Below are 23969 nucleotides of genomic sequence, written 5' to 3'. Positions count from 1 at the left end.
ACTACAGTTTGTTCTAACGGCAGGGTAGGGTGGGTGAGTTAGTTCCTCCAGTGTCTTGTTCTGCCACCACCCACAGATTCATGGTTTCTCTTGCCTAAGTCACAGAACAGAATCGGCAGTTTCAACATGTAATAGCTAAGTCCTTGGCTCTGCCCCCAGAATTCTCTATCAATGTTCTTTTTTTAAATAAACTGCTTGATTTATAGCAACAAAACAAATCATTTTGATTCCTTTTTAAAAATTCTATGGAAACAATGAAATACCAAAAAGATATTTGAATCTTGGGATAAGGACCAGGACTTGGCAATTTTAACAAGCCCCTCAGTGATTCTTTTATTTTTTTCCAAGAGATTCTAAAATGCACATTGAAATTTGAGCACCACTGGCACAGAGGTTAAGAACATGGGCTCTGGGATCAGAGAGATGTTGAATTCTAGCTTTGTTAGTTGCTTTGGGCAAATCTTTTAACTTCCTAAGCCTTAGTTTACTGTTCTGGGAATTCCGTGGCTGTCCAGTGGTTAGGACTCTGCGCTTTCACCACTGAGGGCCCGGGCTCAATCCCTGGTCGGGGAACTAAAATCCCGCAAGCCACACGGCATGGCCAAAAAAAAAAAAAAAACCCCCAAAACCTCAGTTTACTCTTCTGTAAAATGGGACTTATAACAGAACCCTCCTCAGAGAGTAGTGGTCAGGCCACAGTGCCTGGAATACAACCCATGCTCAGTAAACTTTAGTCATTACTCTTATTTAAATCAACAACTTGAAGCAAATGATGATGGAAGAAAGTGATTCCCTTGGAGATCTGAGAGTAATGGCTGCCTCCCTGTTTCTTCTAGACCAACAACAGCCATGCCCTTTATTCTCTGGAGGCGCAGCTTCTGCAGGTTCACCCTGACTATACCAATACTGGCTCCACAATGCTCAACTTCAGCTGCACGTACCCTCTGGTGGTAAATGTCAGCCAGACTCACCCCTACCCGATGGTCTTCTTCCCATGAGTTCTTTTCTGTCAGCTGCCTCTTGGGCTGGACCCTGCGGAGGCTCTCGAGTTCCCACTGCTACCTGTAATCCAGACAAAAGGAGTCAACACCCTCAGGATGTTGCCCCGCCATGCCCACCCATCATAGGTACCTCTTAGATTGAGACTCAGAGTATTATTGGAAGAAAAAGATGTTCTGTGACGTAATGCATTATGGGTTGTTTATGTAAATTACCTTGAGGTTGGATGGCTCAGATGGCTTCAAGGGTCCTGGGGTCTGGGGATCTGTGATGTGGCCCCTCACTTTTTAGGAGGTCCAGGAGGAAGGTTAGCAGATTTGCTCCTCTCCTCGCCTAGTTCTCTATGGCTACCAGTGCTCAGTGACCTAGGGTGCAAGGCAGAATGCGAGTGATGCCCCTACCTCTAGGGTTTTGTGGTGAGGGTCTCATTCCTGTCCCTCTCCGGATATATCACCTTCCATATTCCGGGCACTGGGGACACCATTGTCATCCTGAGCATTTTCACAGACCCTCAGCTCTCATCTCCACTTGAGAACAGACCAGTTCCCCTTGGCAAGCCTCTCTACGTGGTCCTCAGAGCCACAAGCAGCGACCCAGACAGATTTGCCCTGGTGGCCAGTGAGGTCTTTACCAGCACCAACATCTCCAGGACAGGTGCTTGTTAAGGCCACCTACTACCTTGTGAAGGAGAGGTAAGTACCTGTTGGACTGTGGTAACCTCCTTTCAGTGCCACACTAGCTCTTGGACTGTAGCTTGTGCTGGATGGTTTTGTACCTATGAGCACAGATCCTGTCACTCTTCTCTGTATCGCTGGTACATAGACAGTGGGAGAAAGTAAGTGCTGGGTGAATGTTTGCTGAAAAATATGCAAGTATTATTACCATTCCCATTTTTCAGATGAGTAAATTAAGGTGTTGGGAGATTAAGGTCTGTCCAAGATTACAGCCAATTAATAACACTCATTCCTTGTATGCTTTCCTCAAACAATTACTGAGGACCTACAGTGATAAAAGTAAAAAACAAAAACAAAACTAACAGTTCAGGGTGCTATACACTATGTAATATATTTGACATTTACTCCGTGCCTGACACTGTTCAAATCACTTCACATATATTAACCCACTTAAGCCTCACAACACACTCTATGAGATAGTTGTATTTTTGTTCCCATTTTATAGATGGAGAAACTTAGGCTCAGTTCACACAACTTGAAGTAGGAGACCTTGCTAAGTGCTGGGCCAAGTCCTTACCCTCAACAGCTCATGGTCTAGGGAAGGAGCTGTGTTTCCTGTCTTCTGGTTGTATTTCATTAATGTTAACAAGTCTTTGCAGAACACAGTGAATCATTCATTGCCTCATTTATACCTGAAAACAACACTGTGAAGTATTATTTCCCCCACTTTAAAGATGAGGGGATTAGAGAGGGTACAGAGTTTAATGACTAGACCAAGGACATAATGCTGGTCTACTCATGCTCCAGAGTCCCGGTTCTGAAATACCTCAAAAACAGTCCTAGCGTGCAATTCTTCCTTTGTCAGGAGGAAAGAGAAACTAATGATTAAGGGTATGGGAGGGCACTGCAGCCGGGTTGCTACCTGAAGAAACTTGGACAACCTACTTAACTTCTCTGAGCCTCAGTTTCCTCATCTTTAAAAAAGAAAAAGACCGTCAAGGGGGGAAACTAGAATGGACTTATTGATGGTGAGTTTGATTCCTGGAATAAAGATCACAGGGTAAAAAAGACTAAATGGGCTTCAGAAAGCAAAAGAGACAGAGTTCAGAGAGGTGACTCCCTAATGCCCACAGGAGGTAGCGTCTGTGTGGCTGGCAACTCAGCGGGAAGATAATTTGCTGTCCCTTAGGCTTTTGCATTGGCTGTTTTCTCTTCCTGGAACCCTCAACTCCCTGATACCCATATAGCAAATTCTCATCTCCTTAGTCTTTGCTAAAATGGTACCATTTCAATGAAACCTACCCCATCCATGCTATGTAAAATTGCAGCTACCCTCCACTCATCCAGTCTAGATCTCTATTTCTTTCTTCTATCTACTTATCACCTCCTATTATATACTACATTACATGAGATCATTTACTTTTTTTATTAAGTTATTTATTGTCTGTCTCCCCTCACCCACAAGAGAATAGGAGGTTTGGTCTGTTTTGTTCACTCAGTTCTCTAATTCTCCCAAGCACCTAGAACAGGGCCTATGTATAATAAGACTTTCTTTCTGTCCATGGACTCTACACCACAGGTCTATCTAAATAATACCAGTTATAGTGAAAGGGTTACATCTAGGTTATTGTTACCACAAAAAAAGTCACCATGACAATAACGTGAACAGTTCAAGCCTATCTCCAAATCTCTTAGCTCAGATTTTTCTATGGCTACCAGAGTTTGCCACCAGTAACTAAAGTTTCCTTTTTTAATGTGGAGAAGTTACTGCTAATAAGTGATCACTGATAAGCTATGCCCAGTCAAGAAGCAAACTTTATTGAAGGGGAGAGCCTTAGAAAAACAAACAAACAAGAAAATTAAAGGTCGTCTTGCCATAACTTACTACCACCACACCATCAAAATAATAATAGAAGAGGGGAAGGAGAAGAAAGGAAAAGACAGAGGGAGAGAAAATGTGTTAGAAAAAAAAAAGGAAGGAAGGAAAGAGAAAGAAAAAATGGGAGGGATGAAGGGAGAGAGGGAAGGAAAGAGTGAAGGAAGGAAGGAAGGGAGAGAAAGAAAGGAGGGAAGGAAGGGAGAGAGAGGGAGGGAGGAAGAAAGAGGAGGGGGGCAAAACTGTCTTCCTCCTAGCACTGATGTGAGGATGAAATGAAATAATGCATGTAAATTTTCATTATGAGACCCAGCATCTACACCCACAGGACAAGCAAAAAAGGGGAAATCAGTGTTTGCCGGGGCTCCTAGCAGTGGGTGACGCTGCCTCTCCCCACAGCTGCCCAGTCAGCAACAGGCTGCTCGGGGAGCTTGCGGGCCAACGGGGCCTCCTAGGAGGTGACGCTGGCCTTCAACTTGTTCCGCTTCTCGATCAGCGACACGCTCTGCCTGCAGAGCCGAGTGACCCTGTGTGACAAGCGGGCGGGACGCCCGTGTCCGCCGGTGAGCAGACAAACAGCCCTAGAGGCTCCGGGCAGTCGCTGCAGCCTCCGCCGGCCGCAGCTCCGGGCGGCTAGCTGAGGAGCCGGACTCCAAGCAATGCAGTCGGGTAGGGACTAAGGAAGGGCCTGCAGGGACTAAGGAGGGGGGGACGAATAAGGGGCCTGACTAAGGAGGGGCCTGGAGGGCGGTGGTGCTGGGGATTGGCCTATCCCTCCGGGGGCGGGGCTGAAGGCGGGGCCGAGGGCTAGGGGCCTGTGGATTGATTTAAAGGGAAAGATTTTGGAGAACTCACTGGGGCTACTTGGGGGTCTCGGACAAAGGCCCGCCCAGGGTGGGGCGGGAAGAGACCTCGCTACCCTTCTGTTGTGTCCCCGCAGACCTGTAGTCAGAAGAGTCCTCCTGGTAGGAATCAAGCCTGGGAGATCTCAGCTCGGGAGGGTCTGGAGAGCGGCGCTGGCTGGATGGTGTTCGGGCCCATTAGATCAAGTGGTAACTGGATCATATGGGGACCTCCTTGACTTCTCTTCCAGACTTTCCCACTGACCTGCTCTGAGACCCCGACCCTTCACTGAGCCTCCTCCTACCTGCGTGTCCTCAGACTCCTCCCTCAATTCTAGTCCATGTCCTCCCCAAGCCCATATCCCCCTCGGCTCCTCCTTTGCTCTGGAGAGGTCTCCTCCCCTCACTCGGTCCCGGTTCAATTCTCACTCATTAAACTTCTCTCCTCCCATTCTCATCTTTCCTGCCACACCAGACCAATCTTCTACCAGTCTGTTTGTCCCTTGTGCCAGTATGCTTTTTGTAAATCCTCCTTGCTGGTCTGAAACCATCTCTCCTTTCTCTCTATTCCCTAACAACCTTCCAAAGCTCTGACCCTTGCGGGAAAGCCTATGTTCTTAGTAAGTCCATTCTTTAGAGGCAGAAGGTTCATCATCACACCCTTCTGAGTCCCTGCTTCAACAAAGGGTTCTTTTGCCCAATCTTTCAATGATGGGAGTGTGCTGACCTTGTACTGTCAGGATGCCTCCTTAAGCTTAATCTTTCTTCCTTTGTGGTTTCAGAGCCCAATGCCTCCAGTAGCACGAGTTTGGCAGGTTGGTACACAGCAATTGCTGTGATAAAGTTCTGATGACTGCGCCAGGTTCCGGGGGTGCACACTGGCTTCTGGAGGGTGCTGGTCTTGGATCTCGTCCCTGCTTAACAGTATGTGACTTGGGATAGGTCAGTTACCCTAAGTCTCAGCTTCCTCTGCTGTACATGGTTGAGTTGTCATTGTGAGGTTGTTGGTAGTAGACTTTTATCCCTCATCAGAACCTGAGGCTTTCCGGAAATGATTTAGGGTAGGGGTTGAAATTTCAAGATACAAGGCCATGAAGGTAACAACAAGAGAGAGGGGTTGAGTGGTGTCCACACTGAGATAGAGAGTTTATCTCTGTGTCTCCAACCACCTCCCCACTAGTCTAACAGAGGAACTGGCACATGGTGAGTCCCAGGAAGGCCTTGTTGAACGAATGCGTGAAAGACTTACAGAACAGTCCCCAAAGTGGAGTATCTAAGCCTAAAAAGTTTCCCAGGCTCTCAAAGCCACCTAATTCTGCTTTATAATCATTTCTTTCTTTCCTGCAGGATCTGGGTGACCATCTTTCTTCTGATGGCGATAGGTTGGATGCCAGGTTAAAATCCTGCCCAGACACCTCCCCCAACTCTAGTCCTTAGCCTTTAGTTTAGTTGCCTGAGGCAAGGGTAGGGTGGCAGAAGATTTAGGGAGAGGCAAGTAGTCTGTCCTCTTGTTAGGGACCAGAGAGGTTGAGGGTAAAGATGGAATCCATGTGTGACCCAACTACTGTCTGGTTAGGAGTGTGACCACTGAGCCTTGGGCAGTGCTTCCTCATCCCACCTTCCCTTCCCATCTCGGGAACTCTTCCAATGGTGGGATTGGGCAGCTCAGTATTGTAAGGGGCAGGGCAGAGGGTATGGCCAATAAACAGCAGGGAACTTTCCTACTTTGTGTGACTCCTTTTCTGTGTTATCAGACCATAAAGCTTCAAGGCTTTATGAGAAATGGTGTGTGTATGTGTGTGCATGTGAGAAGTCGCTTTGTTCTCTATGGGTCTCAGTTCCCCCATTTGTAAAACGAAAGAATTTGACCAAATGATCTCTCCTTCAACATGGGGACTCCATGACTCTCATTTTAGGGTAAGTTGCTGGGCCTTGGCCAACTGGTTCCAAGTCTCCTTTCTTCTGCAGAAATTTCAGAATTAGGATTAAATGTGTCCATATAATATTGTTCTGACCATTAATTATTTCCAACTTCATTAATTCCCATTTCCTAATAGAGGGTGGATACAGGCAACAGTATGCTATCATTTATTCATTCAGAAACAGGTTGGAATCTACTATGTTAGGCCTGGAGATTCAATAGTACACAGGACATAGGCTTGGACCTTACAGAGAGGACAGTTGCGTGTAGGAAGCAGGTGGTGTGGATTGGGAAGCAGGACAGGCTTTAGAAATTGACAGAGGTGGCACTTTCACAAAATCACAAGAAGGCCCTGTGCCTCTTTTTGTTGTTTCATTTTTGAAATACTACTTTTATTGATATCTATGATCATTTAGAAATTAATTTCTTGGGAAAATATGTTCCAAGCAGCAAAATAAAAATTAAATTTAACAGTCTCAACATTTAATTTGCAAAATCTCTTCTTGTCATTTAATGGTTTAATAGCTCCAGAAAAAAATTAAGTCAAATGATTAATCCATATTATTTTTTCATGTACATAAAAATCACACACTTATTAAATCAGTACAATTAATTACATTTCATTGGGGATTCATATTCACTTTATAAGTCTGGAGTAGAAACTGTTTAAATATCTCTCTTGATAAAGGCATTAACCCTTGCCTGTATTTAAAATAGATCCTAAAGGATAAGGGAAAAATATCATTGACTATATTATGCTTAAATATCTCAAAAAGAAAATAGAATGAAACAAAATGAAGTTAACAAGGAAGCTATTGAACTTAAATTATATTTAGTTGACCATGTTAAAGAAGCCTCTGTGCTGTGTAACAATAGATGCTTATAAAATAATCCACCAGACAACACTTAATGCATGTGAAAGTAGCTCTAATTACATGACTACGACGATGCAGTTAGTGTATTTTCTCACTTTCCTTGGTTAAATTAGGATGGGACATAACTGGCCAACTCTAGTCTTTTTTGTCATGTCAGGTGATAGTTCCATTCATATATCTTACTGAAATATGCAAGTGTTTTTTTTGAATTTTATTTATTTTTTATACAGCAGGTTCTTATTAGTTATCCATTTTATACATATTAGTGTGTATATGTCAATCCCAATCTCCCAATACATCACCCCCACCCCCTCTGCCGCCACTTTCCCCCCTTGGTGTCCATATGTTTGTTCTCTATATCTGTGTCTCTATTTCTGCCCTGCAAACCGGTTCATCTGTACCATTTTACTAGGTTCCACATATATGTGTTAATATACGATTTTTGTTTTTCTTTCTGACTTACTTCACTCTGTATGACAGTCTCTAGATCCATCCATGTCTCTACAAATGACCCAATTTCGTTCCTTTTTATGGCTGAGTAATATTCCATTATATATATATATGTACCACATCTTCTTTATCCATTTGTCTGTCGATGGGCATTTAGGTTGCTTCCATGACCTGGCTATTGTAAATAGTGTGCAGCAAGTGTTTTAAAATAATAAAGTAACTGGAGATTTACTATGTCATAACTAAAAATTGTGAATGTTCTCTGAAATTAGTGCCAAAATGTTTCATTAAAATATAAATGAGGAGTCATTCACATTTGAAAATTGGTATTATAATAATGGAGTTACTTTTAAAATATAGATACCCATTGGAGAAAACTGTACAAATGTACTGTTTGCCAATTGTAAATTTAAATCTCAGCACTTCCACTGTTCCCAGTCTGGTTTCTCTTCCATTCTCTGCATCAGCTTTTCAAATCTTCCCCATTCTTCTCAGCCCTCTACATGCCTCTGTTCCCTCCCTCCTTACAGTTGCTTTTCACCAAAGAAATAGAAGCCATCAAGTGGGTGTTCCCACCACCCACCAGTCCACAAATTTACTAATTTACATGCCTATCCTTACCATTTATATTTTAATAAAGACTTCTGGTCTTAATTTCAGAGAATACTCCCTAAATTCATCTATCATATCATACTCAAGATTCATTATCGATTAAATCTGTTATTTTCTGCTATCTATATTCTTACCTTAAAACACTATAAGAGAGGGCAAGTGATAGAACCCCAGAGCCCTTCCTCTAGAGTGAATTTGGTCCGGTAATTAACTCTTTATGTCTGGTTCTTCAAAGTTAAGAAATCACACAACTTTTATTTTTCTTTTGTTTTGTTGAGTTATAATTGGCATACAACACTGTATAAGTTTAAAGTGTGCAGCATAATGACTTGACTTACATACATCATGAAATGATTATCACAGTAAGTTTAGTGAACATCCATCATCTCATACAGATGCAAAAGTAAAGAAATAAAAAAGAATATTTTTTCCTTGTGATGAGAACTCAGGATTTACTCTTTCATATATAAAATACAGCACCATTAATTATATTTATCATGTTGTATCACACAACTTTTTAATGCCTCTCCCTCCCAAGTCGAATTTCCAGATACCTGGAATTTTACTGTACTTTGGTTGATGGCTTTGTTCCTCCTTTTAAACAATTTCAGTCTGATTTTTCAAGTATGTATTAATGCAAATAAACTTAGTTCCTTTTCCTAGGGACCGAGTTTGAGTAGGGAGGCAAGATTGATCCCTTACCCTTCAACCTGAGTCCTGATCACAGATTGACCACTGACTAATCCAGACCAAGCCCCGACCCTGATAAGACAGTGGCTCTAGCCACACCCTAACTCCTGGTCACAACGTCACCCCCTGCTTCAGGTGGGAGTACTGATAGATGGTGAGGAATGGGGGGAGGGTAGGCAGGTTGGGTGGGATCCCGCTATGAGCTGCGCTGGCTGCCAGCTTCTCGATCTGCACAGGCCAAACAGGCCACTTCAGGCAGGGGTGAACAGGGCTCCGCCCAGAAGCGAGACCAGCCAAGGGGTAGAGGCAATGGCAGAGTGCAGCGGCGGGCTCATGCGCAGAGAGATCCATCGGTTCTCTGCGCCGAGGGCGGCGTGCAGGGGCGGGACACTCGCGCGGCCCGACTTCTGATTGGTCATAGCAGGGCAGAAAGGGGCGGGGCCGGGGCAGTGCGCGCTCTGAGGCGCGCGGCCTGGCGGGTGTGTAACGGCCGTTAGGCGAGCTGAGGCACTGAACCGCCGTCCGCAGCCGACGTGGTCGCAGTGGTTGGTGTCCCTGAGTGAGGGATTTCGCTGCCCGCTTTCAAGCTCATGTAAGTCCTCCTCCCTTCGGGGGCTCCCGTCGGACTGACAGACCCTGTCCCCTGCCTAGAGAGCCTTGGCGGAGCCTCAGAGACTCTCGACCGGCCTCTATGGTGGGGAGGGCCGCAGGAGAGCGAAGAGCATGCGCAGAGCGACTGAGTCGTTCGCCTTGGGTCTCTGACGCCCCGGCTTTCTGAAATAATGCTCCTCGCTCGCCTCCTTGGGTCTCAGTGGCCTCCCGCCCTCATCGCCTCGCTCCTTCCCCGTCACTCACTCCGCAGCTGTTGCGGGACCTTTGCGATGGACGGGCCCAGTGCCGGTCGCCAGGGCACGGCGGGAGGGAAGTTCTTGCCCTCCAGGAGCTCGCAGCCCCAGGAGTAGACGTCCCGCGGGTGGTTGTTCGGCCAGCACGCAGTAGTACAGGGTGGAGAAGTACGGGAGCGCGGAACCCAAGAAGCCAACGGAGTCTGAGGGGGCGGGGAGCCCTCCCCGAGGAAGTGAAGTTTGAGCCGAGATTTGAGAAAGATAGAGGAGGAAGGTCGGGGGACGGAGAGCCCCTGTGAAGGCGCTAGGCTGGAGTTTCTCAGCCGGCGCGATTTTGCCCCCCACGGGATATTTGACAGTGTCTGGAGACATTTTCGGTTCTCACAACCCGGGGATTGCTCCTGGCATCTGATGGGTAGAAGTCAGGGGTGCTGCTAAACAGCCTGCAGTGTACAGGACAACCGCACATCAAAGATTTACCCGACCTCCAATGTCATTAGTACCGAGCATGAGGCACCCTTCTATAGAGAGGGAGGAGCTGGTTCTCTGGATGAACAGAAAGTGTGTTAAAGCTTATTTCTGCAATAGAAGGTGTTCAGAACTTACTTCATCACATTAAACCCGGAGGATCGGAGCCCTGTTTGTCTTTTACACCAGTCTACTTCCACGATATGGCACAGAGCCAGGCAAACAGGCACTCAGTAAATTTTGGTTGATGAATCGACTGCTGTGTGCTAGGAAGGGAGGAGTAGTGATACAAGGACGATTAAGAGAACCATGCCTCATTACTTGCCCTTAGGCCTTGTCTGTTTTATTATGTGGTGGTGTTCAGGACTTGTTCTTTGTAAAGGCAACATCTTGGCAAGGATTTGGCTTCTCTTTCTTTAGGTTTGGTTTAATGAATGATCAAGGTGATGAAAATAGTGTGGTGGTGTGAGGTTCTTAGTGTGTCTGTGTCAGCTGTCCGTGTTTCCCTTCAAATCTTCTCCTGTCTTGATGTGGTTCTGTCAACAGCTGCCAAATGTGTTCCACACTAAGATTATAATTCTTCAAGGGGAGAACTACTTATAACAGCCAAAATCTAACTCCCGGGTAGCAACTTGGGAAATAGAGCCTGGGTGGTGACCAAGGGCAGAGTGAAGAAATTATATGAGCTGCCCCTGCTCCTAACTGCTTTAGGGCTTGCAGCTCTGGCTATGTCGGAGGCATAGAAACTCCAACTTGTGGTGCCTTAGTAACTTCCTTTATTTCTTTTTGTCACAGACAGAATGCTGACTATACTCCTGTAGCATTAGAGCACAGTCCTGGCTTTGAAACCTCTTCCTAACTGTACAGTCTTCACCTTTCTAATCCTTTATTTTCTCATCCATAAAGTGAGGATAATGAGGGCTTCCCTGGTGGCGCAGTGGTTGGGAGTCCGCCTGCCAATGCAGGGGACACGGGTTCGTGCCCTGGTCCGGGAGGATCCCACATGCTGTGGAGCGGCTGGGCCCGTGAGGCATGGCCGCTGAGCCTGCGCGTCCGGAGCCTGTGCTCCGCAACGGGAGAGGCCGCAACAGTGAGAGGCCCGTGTACCACAAAAAAAAAAAAAAAAAAAAAAAAAAAAAAGAGGATAATAGTAGTAACTACCTCATAGGTTTGATATGAGCATTCAACATAACACATGATACTATAGAGTCTTTAGCACAATGCTTGATGGGTAGTAAGGACAGGCATACCTAAGATACTGTGGGGAGGATTCCAGACCACTGCAATAAAGCGAGACACAAATTTTTTTGGTTTCCTAGTGCATATGTAAGTTATGTTTACACTATGTTGTAGTCTGTTAAGTATACAATAGCATTATGTCTTTTAAAAATCTATGTACCTTAATTAAAAAATACTTTATTGCCAAAAAATGCTAACCATCATCTGAGCCTTCAGTGATTTGTAATCTTTTTGCTAGTTTGCTAGTGGAGGATTCTGCCTCTATGCTAACGGCTGCTGACTGAACGGGGTGGTGGCTGCTGAAGGCTGGGGTGGCCGTGGCAGTGTCTTCAAACAAGACAGCAGTGAAGTGTGCTGCATTGATTGACTTTTCTTTTCACAGATGATTTTTCTGTAATATGCAATGCTGTTTGATAGTATTTTCCCCACAGTGGAACTTCTTTCAAAATTGGAGTCAGTCCTCTCAAACCCTACTGCTGCTTTATCAACAGAGTTACGTAATATTCTAAATCCTCTGTTGTCATTTTGACAGTCTTGACAGCATCTTCACCGGAAGTAGTTCCATCTCAAGAAACCACTTCCCTTGCTCATCCGTAAGAAGCAACTCCTCATCTGTTAAAAGTTGTATCATGAGGGGACGCGGGTTCATGCCCCGGTCTGGGAAGATCCCACATGCCGTGGAGCGGCTAGGCCCATGAGCCATGGCCGCTGAGCCTGCACGTCCGGAGCCTGTGCTCCGCAACGGGAGAGGCCCGCGTACCGCAAAAAAAAAAAAAAAAAAAAAGGTTGTATCATGAGATTGCAGCATTCAGTCACATCTTCAGGCTCCACTTCTAATTTTAGTGCTCTTGCTATTTCCACCACATCTGCAGTTACAATAGTAACATCAAAGATTACAGATCACTATTACAGATGTAATACTGATGAAAAAGCTTGGAATACTGTGAGAATTACCAAAATGTGACACAGACACGAAGCGACCAGATGCTGTAGGAAAAAATGGCACCCATAGACTTGCTTAACACAGGGTTTCTGCAAATCTTCGGTTTGTAAAAAATGCAATCTGTGAAGCTCAGTACAGCTTTGAAAATGGAAACTATCAATGTTGGGTGCTTTTCTTCTGTCTGCCTCCATTCATTCTTACCTTTCTTGAATGTATAATTGGTTATTTGTGTTACTGCTATTTATTTATTTATTTTTAATTTATTTATGTGGCTGCATCGGGTATTAGTAGTGGCATGCGGGATCTTTTTTGTGGCCTGTGGGGTATTTCATTGTGACTTGGGCTCTCTAGTTGTGGCACGTGGGCTTAGTTGCCCCTCAGCATGTGGGATCTTAGTTTCCCCACCAAGGATCAAACCCGCATCCCCTACATTGGAAGGCGGATTGTTAACCACTGGACCTCCAGGGAAGTCCCTGTGTTACTTCTTATACATTCATTTCTCTCACTTTTATCTCAAGAAGTCTGTCTCCTTCAAATGGTCCTAAAATTTTCCACCAGTAGGCCATCTACTTCTGAACTTAAGTAGGAAGAAGTTTAAAATTAATCATTCTGTACTGTTTTACTCCTTGGAGTTTTTTTTTTAAATTAAGGTATAATTCACATACCATAAAATTCAATTTTATGTGTGCAATTCAGAGGTTTTAATATATTCACAAGCCATCATCACTATCTAATCTCAGAACATTTTGATCACCCTAGTAAGAAACCCCATACCATTAGCAATTGCTCCCCATTTCCGCCTCTCCCTGCCCTCCTCTTAGTCCCTGACAACCACTAATCTGCTGTCTCTATGAATATGACAATTCTGGACATTTCATATAAGTGGAATTATACAACATGTAGCCTTTGGTGTTTGTCCTCCTTCACTTACTATAATGTTGTCAGTAGCAGGTATCAGTTCTTCATTCCTTTTTGTTGCCTAATAATATTCCATTGTGTGGATGTACCACATTTTATTTATCCATCAGCTAATGGACATTTGAGTTCTTTCTATTTTTTGGCTATTATAAATAATGCTGCTATGAAGATTCATGTACAAGATTTTGTGTTGACATATGTTTTTATTTCTCTTGAATATATACCCAGGAGTGGAACTAGAGTCATAGGATAGCTCCATCTTTAACTGAGAGTTCTTTTGTCATCCCATTTTCAACCCCTCTGAATTTGGAAAGGTCTCAATCCAGTGGGCCTACCATTTTGTTATATTTTAAAGAAAGGGGGACTTCCCTGGCAGTCCAGTGGTTGAGAATCCGTGCTTCCAATGCAGGGGGCATGGGTTCGATCCCTGGTTGGGGAACTAAGATCCCACATGCTGTGCGGTGCAGCCAGGTCAAAATAAAATAAAAGATCCTTAATTTAATCACATCTGGAGGAAAAAACCCTTTAGAAAAAAAGAAAGGGATTTTAAAAAGCGTTTTGATATTGATGATTCGGTATGACTAGCAGGTAGGGCATCCTTCTGTGTCACGAATAAAACACTGAATAATACTAGCCATAAATGGAATCTTTTTTTTTTTTTTTTTTTTTTTTTGCGATACGCGGGCCTCTCACTGTTGTGGCCTCTCCCGTTGCGGAGCACAGGCTCTGGACGTGCAGGCTCAGCGCCCATGGGCGGCCATGGCTCACGGGCCTAGCCGCTCCACGGCATGTGGGATCTTCCCGGACCGGGGCACGAACCCATGTCCCCCTGCATTGGCAGGCGGACTCTCAACTACTGCGCCACCAGGGAAGCCCTGGAATCGTTTTTTAACTGAACAAAGTTTCTCTTACCCAGTACGTAGAGACCTGGGATTTCAGGGGATGGTACAATTTCTGTTGTAGATGCAGTGACCCAGTACGTAGAGACCTGGGATTTCAGGGGATGGTACAATTTCTGTTGTAGATGCAGTGAATTAGTGAGGGTTTGTGTTGTTGTTACTAAGAGGAGACTATAGAGGTCAGTAAAGCACATCAGAGAAATAATACCATATAGCTTCCCCCCCTCCAAAGTTAAATTTCACCTCTCAGAATTGTGTTCTGTTGACAGGGTTTGTCCCAAACTCTTTTGGGGCTCTTATAAATTCAGAGTTTCTAAATTCGTACTTTATCTTCTGAGGACTGTACCGTGTCACTTTTTATTAACATAAACTGTTAATATGCCAAGTATAACAAAAACATTAATTAAACACTTAATATGTGTCAGGCACCATTGTAAGTTAATTATAAATGAATTAGAATGAATTAGGTCCTGTCTTTATCCTCATTTTTAAATGAAGGAACTGAGGCACAAAGATATTAAGAAATTTGCCCAAGGTTACACAGCTAATACATTACTCGTGTCAGGCTTCAAACCCGAACTGTCTGATCAAGAGTCAATACTCTGGGGACTTCCCTGGTGGCACAGTGGTTAAGAATCCTCCTGCCAACGCAGGGGACACAGGCTCGAGCCCTGGTCCGGGAAGATCCTACACGCCGCAGAACTAAGCCCATGTGCCACAACTGCTGAGCCCGCATGCCACAACTACTGCAGCCTGCGTGCCTACAGCCTGTGCTCCACAACAAAGAGAAGCCACCACAATGAGAAGACTGCACACTGCAACAAAGAGTAGCCCCCTCTTGCCACAACTAGAGACAGCCCGTGCAGGGCAATGAAGACCCAAAGCAGCCAATAAGTAAATAAATAAATAAATAAATTTATAATTTAAAAAAAGTCAATACTGTGAACCACTTCTCTTACTCTGTACTGCCTCTCAATTACTATGCATTTACAAGATATTATTATTATTTTCTATTATTAGTTACAGTTAATTAAAGCTTTTGATTTACATAATAGTAATCAGATTTATGCTGAATTCTCAGAACCTACCATTAGAATAAATATAAATGTTTTAAGGAATGGGGTAATGGGAAGAAAACCTCATGTTCCCAGCTGAGTACTGAGGTTCTGCTTATGACCAAAATATCTATCTTTGTACATCATATGACTAACTTTCAATACTGGAAGGAATTCATTTTACGTTAATCATAATTGAAGCTATAATACTTCACTGTTGGTTTGGTTATTTAGTGTTTTTTCCACCTCACTCTTCCATCCTGCTCCCATGGGTAAGAAGATCCATGACAATGTTTGTTAATTAAAAGTAACAGGGCTTCCCTGGTGGCGCAGTGGTTAAGAATCCGCCTGCCGATGCAGGGGACACGGGTTCGTGCCCCGGTCCGGGAAGATCCCACATGCCGCGGAGCGGCTGGGCTTGTGAGCCATGGCCGCTGAGCCTGCGCTCCGCAATGGAAGAGGCCACAGCGGTGAGGGCCCACGTACCGCCAAAAAAAAAAAAAAAAAGTAACATTTTTAATTTTTGCAACGATTGGAGGGGCTCTAGATCTAATAGGATCAGTATTGGGAATCTCTATTTGGTTCTAGGTTTTTTCTTCTTGCTTCAGGAGAGGTAGAGTGGAATATTGGGAGTTGCTTTGCCTTAAAAAAACATCCTCAGGGCCTTCCCTGGTGGCACAGTGGTTGAGAGTCCGCCTGCCGATGCAGGGGACACGAGTTCGTGCCCTGGCCTGGGAAGATCCCACATGCCGCGGAGCGGCTAGGCCCGTGAGCCATGGCCGCTGAGCCTGCGCGTCCGGAGCCTATGCTCTGCAACGGGAGAGGCCACAACAGCGAGAGGCCCGCATACCGCAAAAAAAAAAAAAAAAACCAACAAAAAACATCCTCAGGAGTAAAACATGTGGAAGAATACTTGAATACTCTGTGTGTTTTTGACAGTTTCAGCTGAATGAGAACAAGTTACGGGGAATTAAAAGATAGTGGAGAGATCTGACTGCTTCCTTCATTCTACAGCTGGCTCAAATAACCGTGTTGATGGCCATGCAGGAGAAATACCCAAGTGAGCGGTTCTCTCATGCCACATCACCAGGTGAGTAGTCAAAGTTTTCTGGGTTAAATTTTGACCTTTGCTGTATTATTTTATAACAGAAATTTCCTTAAAAGGAAATACTGAACGAACAAGCATTCACTGAAAGGCTGGCGCTTAAAGAACAAAAATGACATGGGGCTACATTGAATAGAAAAACAGGTCTCTCTGAGAGAACAACTATTTATCTCTTGTCCTGTGTAGCTTCCAACAGGACCACGTGATTGAGAGAGGAGGACACATAAAGGATTGGAACAAAATGACTTTGGAAAATAGTTCCATTTGAAATCAGAAAAACAGCATAAATTACTGTGTTCTATGTTGTCTTTGTAGTCCTGTGGGTGGGTCAGTCATCTGTTAGCCCACAAAGATTGGAATTCTTCTTAGATGCCAACAGTCTCACTTGTGTTGTCACTAGAGACTCAGGAATTTATCTCTAGAATGGATTTACAGGGTTTTGAAAGCTCAGTAGATATCCTAAGTTGATATGTTAAAAGTTTGTGTATGTATTTAATATATATATTAAAGCATGTAAATATATACACATACTCAATAGACAATATTAAGTAGATATGGTATATTCAAATAGGAAGTAGCATTTTAGAAAAATAACTTGAATTTGGGGGGATTTATGAAGAAAGGAGTACATTTGATGGAACTAATGGCATGTTTTCTTTAACTTGAAAAATCCCACAGTGCCTTTTAGCAGACATTTGGTTGATATGTTCTCCTAGGCATACTGCCTTGCATATAATAAGCACTTCAAAAGAATTTGTTGAATCACTTCAAGGTTCATTCAGCAAATATTTATTGAACATTGCTATGTGCCATGCACTGTTTTAGGATTGAATTATACAATTTCTGGGCTTCCCTGGTGGCGCAGTGGTCGAGAATCCGCCTGCCGATGCAGGAGACACGGGTTCGTGCCCTGGTCCGGGAAGATCCCACATGCCGCGGAGCAACTAAGCCCGTGAGCCATGGCCGCTGAGCCTGTGCGTCCGGAGCCTGTGCTCCGCAACGGGAGAGGCCACAACAGTGAGAGGCCCGCATACCGCAAAAAAAAAAAAAAAAAAAAAAAAAAAAAAAAAAAAAAAAAAAAAAAAGAATTATACAATTTCTTATGACACTTATGTGTATAATGCACGTTCTTGGAATGTAGCAATTCCTAACAAAGCTCACTGCTTTTCTGATGGCTTTGTTTTCAGTAGTCTCTTATTTGATTGATAATGGTCTTAATATTTGATAAGGATGCTGCTGATATGACGTGATACCAGCTTTCAGACTTGAATTTTGAAATAATCATAGTCTCTTTAACTACACCAAAACATATTTTTATTTTAGCAAATATCACTTTTAGAATTGATGTATGGAGTGGCTGAACAGAAAAGTGGTAGTGGTGAAGAAGATTAGTAGTAGTAACAGGGAGTGATTTCCAGTAGGAGGCCAGGAACATAGTAATAGAGACCCTCAATTGATTTTCATTATTTCAAAAGACCTGACAAATTGTACACTGACTAGAGAGATAATGCCATATAGACTCACCAGGAGGTCAAATTTCTTTGCTTCTGGATAGAATTATGTTAATTTAGTGTAGTAACACTGGCTAATCTTATGCTGATCAGATGCTCTGATTTGTGGCTGTGTTTTCTATTAAAGATTGTTACAGGGACTTCCCTGGCAGTCCACCGGTTAAGACTCTGGTCTTCCAATGCAGGGGATGCGGCTTTGATCCCTGGTGGGGAAACTGTGATCCCGCATTGTCATGCGGCACAGCCAAAAAATTTTTTTTAAAAAAAGAAATTGTTACAGATTACTGTGTGTATATAGATTCTTTCAAATCAGGCAGTCCACTGAGACCCAAAGAATAAAAGGAGTTCTTGGGGAAAGTGAGGTTGTCTTCAGTAGAAAGCAGAAGTAAGGGTAGCAAAAAAAGGAGCAAATGTAGAAGAAAGTAGGTTCAAAAGATGAGAGAAGCACTAAATTCATATATCATTTGCTTCCCACTAAATCATAGAGTCTGTAGAACCATATTTTCTGATTTCAGCTCAAACTCTGATGCTTTAAATGGATAAGTAGCTACCATTACCTGTTTATTTGTTTACATGGATCATCATATAAAGTTTAGAAAAATTACAGTGGTTTTTAAAAAATAATTTGAATTTAACTCTTTGCTAATATATTAGTAAATCAAGTATTTATTGAACACTTCGTATCTACCAGCCCTCAAACAGCAAGCTGATAAAGTCAAATAAATCTCATCAGTCTTGTTTCATCTTACCTGCTCAGAAACTTTAGTAGTTTCTTTGCATTTCCCCCGCCCCACAAACTCTTCAGATTAACTTATAAGACTCATCTTGATCTGGATTTACCCTAACCACAAGGGTACCCTGATACAGTCAAGCAGTGGTTTTCAGCAGGGGACTGGATTGCCTGTTACCCTGCAGTGCATTTGGAAACATATGGGATGTTTTCAGGTTTTATAGTGATGGTGGGATGGAGTGAGAGCTGCTGCTGGCATTTAGTGGATGGGATGGGGAGGAACTAGGAATGCTTAACCATCCTGTAATATGTAGACTATACATTGGAGAATTGTCAGGCCCAGAATGCCAAAAGCACCTGTTGAGAAACCCTGTAGGAAAGAATGTGGGTATTGGAATCAGAACAACCTGGGTTCAAATCTCAGCTCTATCCTCTGCAAAATAGGGGTTATAATACTTTTCAGTGAGTGCGTAGATGAGATCATGTTTGTAAAGTGCTTTGGCTTCTAGATTGCAAAGAATGGAGCTGCTATTAACTATTACTGTCCCAGTACCTCTGGATTCTTGGTAGTTTTTATTTCTGTCTTGAACATTCTCACCTCTTATGCTATTTCCATTTTTTTTTAAGAAGATGTTGGGGGTAGGAGTTTATTAATTAATTTATTTATTTTTGCTGTGTTGGGTCTTCGTTTCTGTGTGAGGGCTTTCTCTAGTTGTGGCAAGTGGGGGCCACTCTTCATCATGGTGCGCGGGCCTCTCACTATCACGGCCTCTCTTGTTGCAGAGCACACGCTCCAGACGCGCAGGCTCAGTAGTTGTGGCTCACAGGCCTAGTTGCTCCGCGGCATGTGGGATCCTCCCAGACTAGGGCTTGAACCTGTGTCCCCTGCATTAGCAGGCAGATTCTCAACCACTGCGCCACCAGGGAAGCCCGCTATTTCCATTTAAAATTAACTGGGCTTCCCTGGTGGCGCAGTAGTTAAGAATCTGCCTGCCAATGCAGGGGACACAGGTTCGAGCCTTGGTCCGGGAATATCCCACATGCCGCAGCAGTTAAGGCCGTGTGCCACAACTACTGAGCCTGCGCTCTAGAGGCCACAAGCCACAACTACTGAGCCCGCCTGCCACAACTACGGAAGCCCGTGCACTTAGAGCCCATGCTCTGCAACAAGAGAAGCCACTGCAATGAGAAGCCCACGCACTGCAGTGAAGAGTAGCCCCTGCTCGCCACAACTAGAGAAAAGCCCGTGCACAGCAACAAAGACCCAATGCAGCCATAAATAAATAAATTTTTAAAAAAAATCTCCCTAAAATTAACTAATTCAGAGTAGCTGAAATAGGTACAGGAGAAAAGAAGGGATGGGGTGCCACTATTCTCTGAAAGGTTTAAGTGATTTTTAAAAAAGTCTTGTGGGGTTACATGAGCAGGTTCACACTAAAGGTGGGAAATGCCACTTGTTTCAGGTTCCAATGTGATTCAGAGGGGCGGTTCCCTGGGGACTGAATGGCAGACCCCAGTTATCTCAGAGGCCTTTCGGAGCCGCTTCAGCCGCTGTTCAAGTATAGCCGACAGTGGGGACACAGCCATTGGCACATCATGCTCAGACATTGCGGAGGGTAAGTTTGGATTAATGATTTGATTACCAAAATGTGTTGTCATTTTCAAATTGTATTCCATGTATATTGTAATTTCCAGAGTATTCATAAGTCAATCCATTCAGTCAAGGAGTCTTCTTGATTCTTCTTATCCTATGCTCCTCACAGCCAGTCCCTTCCTCTCAACTTCTACTGTTTGTCCTGTCTGAAACAACTTTCTAATTGTTTTCTTGGCATCAGATCTTTCCCTCTCCTGCCAGATTAATCTTTCTAAAAGCCTGATTTCATAGTTTCCCTTTCCTACAAATCCTCAGTTGTTTCTATTACTTGGAGGATAAAGGTCAGAGTCCCCATTTCTGTGATATGGCCCTATCCCATTCAAACATATTTCTTACCGTCACTAGTTATGTTGTCTTAACTATGCTACGAGCAGAACATTTTTTTTTGTTTTGTTACTTGAGCTCTTTCCTTCTTTAATCTGGGCCCCTTTGTGCTGTTCTCATCTCCTCTTGCCCCTCCCAGCTATGCTTATCTTATTTTTCATGATTTAATGACATGTCTGAAAAAACTTTTCCAATTTCTTCCTCCATTACTGATCTTCCTGTTTGCAATTTTATATCTTTATTTTTTTCTGCCTCTTGTTTTTGCACTTAAGTATTAACTATCAGGCTGTACTTTACAAGAGTATTTTGTTGTTTCATTTAGATGGTGGGTTCCTAGGAGGGCAGAAAACCTAATGATAATAATTACTGTTTACCAAATACTTTATGATGCATACTGTGCTAAATTTTTTCTACATTTTTTTCATTAATACCTTTAAGAACTCTTAAATATTTTATTTCCAACCTACAAATGAGAGAGCTGAATTTCAAAATGATTAAATGAGTTGATTAAAGTCACAAAACTAATTACCTTGCTACTTGGTGCATCTGATAAGGTGTCACACCCACTAGGATGGCTATAATTAAAAAGATAATAACAATCGATGGTGAGAATGTAGAGAAACTGGAACCTTTGTACATTGCTGGTGAGAATGTAAAATGTTGTAGCTGCTTTGGAAAACAGTTTGGCAATTCCTTAAAAGGTTAAACATGGATTTGCCTTATGACTCAGCAAATCTAGGTATATATACGCAAGAGAATTGATGAAAGCATGCATCCACACAAAAACTTGTACACAAATGTTCATAGCAGCGTTATTCTTCATAGCCAAAAATTAGAAACAACCCCATGTCTATCAATTGACAAACAGATGAGTAAAATGTGGTATATCCATACGATAGAATATTATTCATCCATAAAAAGAAATGAAGTACCAATACCCCCCACAAACTGGATTAACTTTAAAAACATCTATGCTAAGTAAAAAAGCCAGGCGCGAAAGACCACATATTGTGTGAAATATCCATATAGGCCAATCTGTAGGGAGACAGAAGGTAGATTTAGTGGTTGCCTAAGGCTAGGGAAGTTAGAGTAAATGCAGCATGACTGCTAAAGGGTAAAAATATTTCTTTGGGGGATGATGAAAATGTTCTAAAATTGATTGTAGTGATGGGTACCTAATTCTGTGAATGTACTAAAAACCATTGAATTGTATGTTTCAAGTGGGTGAAAGTTGTACAGTATGTGAACTATATCTCGGTAAAGCATTTTAAAAACAAGAAATGTTTGGAAAAAATAAAAGAAGAATGAAAAGGAGAAAAACAAACACATCTACTACATCTACTACTAGTACTGACTCCTGGACACCTGGCATTTAATTTTTTTTTTTTTTTTTTGGCCACACCACGTGGCATGCGGGATCTTAGTTCCCCAACCAGGGATGGAACCCACACCCCCTGCCGTGGAAGTGGGGAGTCTTAACCACTGGACCACCAGGGAAGTCCCTGGGATTTAGTTTTAATAGTTTGACAGCTGTGTGTATATGGGCCCAGTGTCAATAAATATTGAGTTAATGGAATCATAGATTTTAAGGTAGACAGAACTTTAAAAATCACTTAATCCAGTTTTTTTGCAGATGAGTAGCAAAAATTCCGAGGGGTTAAGTAACTTTCATGATGTCACACAACTAGTTATCAGATTCAGATCTCCTTGTAATGTTCTTTCCATCACTTGTGTAATCAAAAGCGTTACTGTCAATGTAGTTGTGACTTGTTAAGGTTTTGTCTACATGTGCAGTCATGGGACCTTTTTCATTCTGACTAAATAATAGGACTTATAAAAATCAAACAATGGGGCTTCCCTGGTGGCGCAGTGGTTGGGAGTCCGCCTGCCGATGCAGGAGACACGAGTTCGTGCCCCGGTCTGGGAAGATCCCACATGCCGCAGAGCGGCTGGGCCCGTGAGCCATGGCTGCTGAGCCTGCGCGTCCGGAGCCTGTGCCCCGCAACGGGAGAGGCCACAACAGTGAGAGGCCCGCGTACAGAAAAAAAAAAAAAAAAAAAATCAAACAATGGTCTAGATTTTTTTCCCCCGTTGAATTGACTGGTTATATCTCATTCAGTCAAATTGTTACACAGATTGTGTGTGACTCTGTGTGCTTTTTATTCCTTTGGGGAAATATGTATATTAATTCCATAGTACATTCTTTTTTTAAAAAAAATTTATTTTCATTTTTGTCTATGTTGTGTCTTCATTGCTGTACAGGGGCTTTCTCTAGAGAGCGGGGGCTACTCTTCACTGCAGTGTGTGGGCTTCTCATTGCAGTGACTTCTCTTATTACGGAGCACTGGCTCTAGGCACATGGGCTTCAGTAGTTGTGGCATGCTGGCTCAGTAGTTGTGGCTCGTGGGCTCTAGAGCGCAGGCTCAGTAGTTGTGGCACATGGGCTTAGTTGCTCTGCGGCATGTGGGATCTTCCCAGACCAGGGCTGGAACCTGTGTCCCCTGCATTAGCAGGTGGACTCTTAACCACTGCGCCACCAGGGAAGCCCATCTCTTTTTTTTGGCTGTATGACACAGCTTGCAGGATCTTAGTTCCCCAACCAGGGATTGAACCTGGGCCCCTGGCAGTGAAAGCACCCGGTCCTAACCACGGGACCGCCAGGGATTCCTGGTAGTGTGTTCTTTTTAAATTGTAGTAGCCTTGATGTAGTGTCCAAAGCCATCGGTCTAGAAGTTTCTTTGAAAAGAGTCTAAAGTGTCTTTTCTGCCCTGTTTGATATGTACCATGATCTTTATCTTAATCTTATTTCTTGCTCACTTTGTTCATGAATGTAGCTTGCTTTATTTGGAGTGCAGTTGACAAGAACACTTATGACTGGTATAAAATATAGTTCATTGGGGTTTTTTTTCCTTTAAAAAAATTTTTTTTATATTGGAATATAGTTGATTTACAGTGCTGTGTTCGTTTCAGGTGTATAGCAAAGTGATTCAGTTATACATATACATGTATCTATTCTTTTTCAAATTCTTCCTCATTTAGGTTATTATAGAATATTGAGTAGAGTTCCCTGTGCTATATAGTAGGTTCTTATTAACTATCTATTTTATATATAGTAGTGTGTATATGTTAATGCCAAACTCCTAATTTATCCCTCCCCCATCACACCTTTCCCCTTTGGTAACCATAAGTTTGTTGTCTAAGTCTGTGAGTCTGTTTTCTGTTTTGTACATAAGTTCACTTATGACATTTTTTTAGATTCCACATATAAGTGATATCACGTGATATTTGTCTTTCTCTGTCTGACTTACTTCACTTAGTATTATAATCTCTAGGTCCATC

The 23969-nt window shown here is 43.2% G+C and overlaps 1 protein-coding gene across 2 annotated transcripts in view; it reads left to right on the top strand.

Moving 5' to 3' along the window:
* Positions 1-9356: 9356 nt before the first annotated feature.
* Positions 9357-23969, top strand: part of CEP85 (centrosomal protein 85) — a 34524-nt gene continuing 19911 nt past the window's right edge. The window contains exons 1-3 of one of the 2 annotated variants that reach the window (XM_067014259.1): positions 9357-9531; positions 16321-16396; positions 20116-20268. In XM_067014259.1, coding sequence (XP_066870360.1) covers positions 16342-16396; positions 20116-20268 — 208 coding nt within the window. In that variant the 5' untranslated portion in view covers positions 9357-9531; positions 16321-16341. Of the gene's footprint in view, positions 9532-16245; positions 16397-20115; positions 20269-23969 lie in introns of both variants that reach the window. The other variant, XM_059070268.2, reaches the window with a different exon arrangement.

Source organism: Kogia breviceps, chromosome 1 (genome assembly GCF_026419965.1).
Source record: "Kogia breviceps isolate mKogBre1 chromosome 1, mKogBre1 haplotype 1, whole genome shotgun sequence".
Taxonomy (NCBI): domain Eukaryota; kingdom Metazoa; phylum Chordata; class Mammalia; order Artiodactyla; family Physeteridae; genus Kogia; species Kogia breviceps.
Note: the sequence above shows the minus strand (reverse complement) of the source record. Positions and strands in the feature narration are given on the sequence as shown.